Source organism: Egretta garzetta, unplaced genomic scaffold (genome assembly GCF_000687185.1).
Source record: "Egretta garzetta isolate BGI_Z169 unplaced genomic scaffold, ASM68718v1 scaffold1262, whole genome shotgun sequence".
In the NCBI taxonomy this organism is placed as follows: Eukaryota; Metazoa; Chordata; class Aves; order Pelecaniformes; family Ardeidae; genus Egretta; species Egretta garzetta.
The window spans coordinates 6,509-13,445 of record NW_009258821.1 but is presented as its reverse complement, the minus strand read 5'-3'; the positions used below and the strand labels follow the sequence as shown (position 1 = coordinate 13,445).

At 56.2% G+C, this 6,937-nt stretch overlaps 1 protein-coding gene across 1 annotated transcript in view; it reads right to left on the bottom strand.

Annotated features, from left to right (window-relative positions):
* Nucleotides 1-3: 3 nt before the first annotated feature.
* ETV3 (ETS variant transcription factor 3) overlaps nt 4-6,937 on the bottom strand; it is a gene marked incomplete at its 3' end in the record, with an annotated part of 7,405 nt that continues 471 nt past the window's right edge. Inside the window, exons 2-4 of the mRNA XM_009649666.2 lie at nt 6,081-6,318; nt 3,760-3,875; nt 4-1,173 (exon numbers count right to left, since the gene is read on the bottom strand). Of these exons, the coding sequence (XP_009647961.2) occupies nt 4-1,173; nt 3,760-3,875; nt 6,081-6,318 (1,524 nt within the window). The remainder of the gene's footprint in view (nt 1,174-3,759; nt 3,876-6,080; nt 6,319-6,937) is intronic.

Below are 6,937 nucleotides of genomic sequence, written 5' to 3'. Positions count from 1 at the left end.
CGCCCCCCGTGGCCCGCCCGGTTTGGCCCCCCGCCGTGAGGTGGGGGCTGCCCAGCGCCCCGTTCCAGTGGACTCGGCCGTTGGGACGTTCCTCGGGGACGTCCGCCTGCCGGTCACCGTTCCAGCGGCGCTTGAGACGCAGCTTCGGAGGCATCAGGGCATCTTCTCTCTTCTCCTGCGCCCCCGGTTCTCCGGCAGGCTCTCGGGATGACTTCTCCCCGCTGCTCTCCCCTTGCTCCTGGGATTCCTCAGCCGAGAAGCCGACCTGGGTGGGGGCCAGCGGGGCCGGGTGCCACGACGGGGCAGCTGGTCTGGCAAACATGGGCCCTTTCTCCTCTTCCAGGCTGGCAGCCGCGCCGGAGCCTTCCTCTCTCTCACTTTTGTCTTTTCCTTTCCCCGCCGGCTCTTCGGACTCTGCCTCCTTGTCCATCGCGGGCTCGACCTTGACCCTGGGAGGAGGAGTGGCGAGCTGGGGGGCCGCCGGCTCCTCGGCGCTTTCCCGTCTCTCTCTGTTTTTACGCCCCACGGGCGGAGGCTGTAGCTTGATGGGGAACTGGGGCTGCTCCTCCAGGGGCATTTGGCACTGTAGTGGTGGCACCATGAGCGGATAGCGGGGGAAAGTCCGCGGACTCAGGTGGTAGTTGAAGACGGAGCAAGCTTGCGAATGCAGGTAGTGTTTCATTTCCTCGGGGTTAAAAGAGAAGCAGCTGCTACCTGTGAAGGGGCTGAGGCCTGGAGAGGGGCTGTAGGAGAAAAGGGTGGGAGTCAGGGACAACGCAGGAGAGATGGGGACATTCAGGACCCCGCCGCGCCCCGGCAGAGGGGACACGGCAAAAGGGCTGTGAGGATCCGGGTAGATCCCGGGCCTGGTGAAGAGAGGGAGCATAATATCAGGCTTGCGCTTCTGGTGGTTGACGCTACCAGCGCCCACGGCGTTGCGGGAGGCCATGAGATCCACGCCACGGCGCCAATCCGAGGAGCCGTCCTCCAGCTCCGGCATGTCCGGCTTCCTCTCGCCGCTGTCACCCAACGCTTCGGGGTTGGATGGGACCAGGGAGCCAGCGGAGAATCGACTGGGCTGGGCATCTTCGGTGGGAGAGTGGCTGTCCAGCGGTGGGAAATGGAAGCGGGACGAAGCCGTGGGGACAGGAGGAGCGCTCTGCGGCACGACACCTGGGAAAGGGGACGGGGGGGGGAGGAAAAAAGAGAAAAGAGGACAGGAGAGAGATGAGCGCGCAGTTGCTGAGGGGGTTAGATCACAGGTAAAGAGCTGCTTTTCGGGCCGTGCCTGCAGGCGTTTTGGAAGAGTAACACAAAAATACCACGCGCTATCAACAAGGCAGCAGACGATTAGATGGGAGGTGCCTTCCCCATCTGCTCCCTTCCCCTGCATAGCTCCGGTCTCCTCTGCCCACCTCAAAACCTTGCCACTGCTGGGGATGAATCTTCTCCTCTCTCTCCGCCCCGGCTGAGGTTTCGTGAACCTCCAGTGCCACTGAAATAACTTCCACTTTCGGACGCCCTCCCCTGACCTCCTCGCTCTGGTTTAACCAGAAAACGTCTCGACGCCGGTGCGTTAGGAGCAGGGTTAAGCAATCGTGCTCCGCCGCCACCGGCAGAAGCGGCTGCTGGCAACCCTCCAGCTCTTGGGGCTGACTGAAAGTCACTGATTTGTGCTTTTCTGGGAAGACGTCTTCTCTCCAAGGTTTCTGCCAGGAACGCTGCCAGCTCCTGCTGGCTCTTCTTCCACCGCCGTGCCTACAGAGCCACCCGGCTACGACTTACTCGTGCCGTAACGAGCCACGCTGAGGCAAATTCTTCCACCCCGCTTTCTCACCTCCGCAATGCGCCCCGTCGATTCTCCCCTTCCCTTCAAAACTGTGCGGAGCGAGAGGGCAGAGAGAGGAAACCTGATTCCAGTGCCCCAAACAGGTTTGATATCCCATCCCCCATCCCAGCCAGGAGGAAAGAAAACAGGTTGTAATTAGACAAGTGCATTCCAGTTCTCCAAACTTCTTTTTTTAAATGCATGCCCCAGAGATAGGAGGGAGTGGCTGCAAACAGGGAAAAGGAACAGCAGTGAGCAATATTGAGCTGGAACTGCCCAGACTCGTCGCTGCAAGTAATTACAGATTTGCAGTGCAGCTTCATACTACATCTTCCACCCCCGTGCTTTGGCTGAGGACTCCTGGAGAATACATTTCCCTTCTCCCCGCTGCCGTAAAGGCAGCGTGTCCCCCACAGGTGAAGCAGAACTGCCTTTAGGAATATTTCTATTCTCCCAGCCCCTTTTTGGGGTTCCTCTTGGCTTAGAAGACAGTGCCTTGAAATCACAGCGGCGCTCACAGCCGGCCGGGACCCCCCTAAAGGTGGGGAGGGATTGGAGGTTGCTTCGACTGCCGAGATCAACGAGCAGTCCCCGCCGTACGTAGGCGCAGGCTACACGAGCACCGATGAGAAATACTCTTGCCCACACGTAACCTGTTTTTCTCAGCCGCCGGGGTTTCAGAGTCAACATTCAATCCCCACTTTCCCCTGCTCTCTCCCTGCTAGACGGATCTTCAAGGCTTCCCCTGGGGCACTCTTCAAGAGGTGAGAACCAAGCGCACAGGGCTGTGAGAAAGGCCGGTTCAGGCGCCTCCGAGTTCACGCTCGCTTTGCTGCGGAGAGTTTGCAGTCTCGGGCCTCGCTGTAATGACTTCCAGAAGGTTTTGGGGTTGGTTTTTTTGGTGGCTTTTTTTTTTTTTTTTTTTTGAGGGACTCGACGGCCACTCATTTCCCTGGTTGCGTGGTGGCTGCACAGCTAGGCAGGCAATCGCCCCAGCTGTAGAAATCTAGCTACGAGGGGGCTTAACCCCAGCAAAAAGGAGCTGGCGAACAAAAGACCCCTCTTCCAGAGAAACCACAGCAGTATTGCTGACTCTGGGACAAACCCGGAGTGAACTCCTGCTACTGCTCCTGGCAAGAGACTCAAAAGGCCTTTTTAGGACGAGCAGGGAACAATTACGCTCCGTTCCCAAACTCTTTTGCGTTATCCTGAACGTCACAGCACGCCGTTCTGCCGCAGGGAGAATCGAGAAATACCTGCGATTTTAGTCAAACTCAGACCTGAGTTACTGCTCTTCTCTGGAAGCAGCTCTGCGCTCGCTATTCGGTTCCTCTGACCTCCAGATAGAAGTTGGTTAAGCCAAGTTCCTTTTGATATAAAAGGAGCAGAAGCGAAGCAAACAAGGGGCCTTTGCAGAAGCAGGGAGGAGAGCAAACCGCTGTTAAGCTGCCAGCTTTCTGATAGCGCTCGCATGCGTGCCTTCCCCGTGCACCTCTAAGCTCCTTGTCAGGAAAGCTCACATTTATATGGCCCCATAAACTGACGTTACGAGCATGTGAGCGAGGCAAGGTCCCTCCAACAGAACTAAAACCCTCTTATCCCAAGGACACCCGCCCCCCCCTGCCTGACAGCAAAGCAAAGCAACCCCCCAGCACCCATAAAAGCAAGCTCAAATAGGAAACCAAAATGCCTCCAGTCTCCCCCCGCTCCAAAGACAACCAGAGATGCACCCGTGACAAACCCAAGGGAAGGAGCGCTCCGGGTAAGGCTTTATCGACGCCCAGACGTGCCCCGATCGCCCCAGTGGTCTTTCAAGCGTAGGAGATGTCTGAGAGGGGGGGATCTGCAGAAGCTGGGGGGTCGGTCCCAGCCCCATTCCACACGTAGGGAGCAGGGATGGTTAAAAGCGGCAGCCCCGACCCCGCACTCACCATTAGGCCGAATGTTAATGAACGGGTAGTTGGGCATCACCAGCTTGCTGAAGTTGAACTTGTAGGTAAACCTTTTGCCTTTTGTCTTGTGGAGAATCCTCTTGTTGTAATAGTATCTGTCAAGGGAAGTTTAAAAAAAAAAAAAAAAAAAAAAAAAAAAAAAAAGAGATCGATCAAAGGTGATCGGTTTAAAGGTCTCGTTTCTTTTAGCACCATCGGCATCCGCCTCTGACGTAGCTACAAAAGTGAAGCTGCCCAGAGAATTTATGAGATTAGTCCAAAAAAATACGGGTCCATGGGGAAGTTTCCAAATGCCACCCGCTCCTTGTACACCACCGCTTCTTTAGCGCCAGGTTTCAAACCATTTTACAGGTCATTATGTTCCTTAGAACATATGGGAAAAGGTGAGATCCTGAAGGGAAGCGAAAGCTGAACAACGGGCCAAGCCTGTACACGCTGTTCTCACCCCCCTGTCCAAACTGGGACCAGCGCCATGGGCTGGGGGGCTCTCGTAGAAGCAGCCCGCACGGTGCTGGCGCCACCTCCCTCTTCCCATCCGCCCAGGGTCGCTCCGTGGGGGCTGCGACTGCCAGGGGAACGCGACAGGACCCAAAAGAGCAGAAAATTCAGGTGAACCCGTGCCAAGACACAGAACATGAGAGAGGAGAATGTGTTCTTGGGCCGGGGCAGAACAAAACTCAGCGCAACGATGCTGCTGAGCAAAAAGGGCCCAAATTACTCAGAGAGCCTCAGATTTGGTTTTTATTTCTGCAGTCTTTGAGGCCCAGGGTATTTTAACAGCGTACAAGTTGGAAATTGGGAGAGCTGGTTTCCTTTCATGCCCGTGAGCAAGTGGCTCCCCTTCTGCTCACCCAGTTGCACCTCTGGATTAAAAAACACACCTTGGCAGGCAGCACCCATCGGGGCTGGGGAGGGCAGGCACCGGGAGCCAGCCCGGATCGCCGGCCAGCCTCCCTTCCTCACCTTCACGGCACCAAACGAAGGCAGAGGAATTTGGCCGCAGCGACAGCGGGTATAATCCCCACCGCAGCCTCCTCCCCACTTACACCACCACTGTTTGTCCTCAGCCTCCTCATACTGGCGTACAAACAAAGGCGTTGCACGGGGATCATCGCCACCGCGCTCCAGACTTAGGAGGGAGATTAACACGCGGCGCCTGTTGCCACAGCGCGCCCCGAAAAAAGCAGGGCCAGCTCTGAGCAGGAGCAGGGAAGGAGCCGCAGGTCCCCAAGCTGACGCCGCTGCCGACACCCGCAGCGCCCTCGGCACCAAGATGCCAAGACGTGACCGGTGTCAGCAGGTAGAGGCTATTTTCCACTCCCATGTACCAATTACAGCCTCGGTGCCACTCAATTTATTGTTTCCTTCCTGTTCCAGTCCGAGACTCTTGTGTTTGCTGCCTTGTTTGTCTTTTGTCAGCTCCACCCAGGAGGTATCAGAGGGCGTAAGGCAGCGAAGTCCACGTTACAAGACTGATAATGCCAGGACCTGTCAGGAATCCAGCCACTCCTGCAGGTGACAGGCTTGAAATGCTGAAACGCTTCCGAGGGTCACGCTAGTTTTCCACCGTCTGACTTCAAAATAGGCAGCAATAACTGGAAAAAAAACCCAAACCCTTACGGAAGGGTCGAAGGAAAAGAGGGCAAAGTGTGGAAGCTCGGGAGTTGTGAAGCGCAAAGCGAGGAAGGCTCAGCCCCTGTCTGGCACAAGGAGACACTGGTGGCCAGAGGGTGTCCTTCAGGACACCCAAATTCATGCCACCATGGCTTGGGAAACAGCCAGTCCAGGCCCTTGCCACGGGACTGGCACCAAACCTCTGCCTGACACGGATTTAGCTGTAAAGAGGCAAATAAAAATTCTGTTAGAGACGGGAGTTGCTTTCTCTGAAACGGTACCTTGATGGCATGATAACAGGGTAACACCTCTGGTTTCCTCCCACACCTTCATTGCTCAAACCAGTAGCGGCAATGGAAGCCGAGAAAAGAGATGGAAAAGCTCCCCTGAAGGAAGCTGTCCTGGTGACAACCTGAACCAGCGGTGCACATTTACACCGGGACGCAGAAGACAGTACGGTGAACCGGGGCCTCCCTCCCCAGTCTCCCCCATCACACCCCAGTACAGTCAGACCTACCCGAGCCCCATGGCATCCCAGAACTCCCAGTCGCATACAAACCTCCCAGATCCACAGGCGCCAGGCCACCAGGGAGCGAATATCTAGGGTCAGTGACCCCAACGAGGCGGGGGAGGCCGGGAGGAAGGCTCGTTACCAGCCCCTCACCCTCACGGGAACTTGTGCTCACCTGAGCGCCCGGCTCAGCTTGTCGTAGTTCATCTGGGGTTTGCATTTCCTCCTGCCCCACAGCCGGGCCACTTCGTCAGGGTCCTTGATGACGAACTCCCCGTACTCGCCCTGCTGCCAGGCGATGACATGGCGGAACTCCTCCTTCTGCAGCAGCTCCAGGATGAAATGCCATAACTGGATCTGTCGGGAGCCGGGGCTGGATTCGGTTTTGTAAGCCCACTCTGGGAAATGATAACCTTGGGCAGGGCCAGAAAAGAAAAAAAAAAAAAGAAAAAAAGAAAAGCTCATTCAGACAGCGACAGGAGCTCCCAACCACCCCGCTCCGCTGCATATTTATCGTCTTTTCTCCGGAGTGAGACCGCAGAGCATCGCTGGGGGCTGTAATTCTATTAAACATTCAATGTGGAAGCAGAGGAACCCGGCTCTCCTACTCCACCGCTCATTTTCTTACTCATTTTAGCCCCCTCGCCTTGGAGAATCCCCAAACAACACACACACACAAAAAAAATAGTAAAACTGCAAGGGAGGTAAGCGTGAGCAGCGGTGGAAAGGAGCCCAAGAGCTGCAGCCATCGCGATAATTTGGACTCCGAATGGCTGAAATAAGGGGAATAAGGCAGATTTGAGCATTTGCGGGGCTGATGTGGGATGGGGGGGAGGGCGGACAGCTCTCAGCGGCTCCAGCTCGCCCTTATTTCGGAGCACGGCAGCCCGCTCCAGCTTCAACTGCGCCGGCAGATGTTTCTGAGCGCCTGCCAAGTTCGGCTTTCTCGGAATAGTTTCCCAGTACAACCACCACCACCAAGGTTCGTTGGATTTTTTTGTTTGGTTTTGGTTTTTTTGGTGGGTTTTTCCC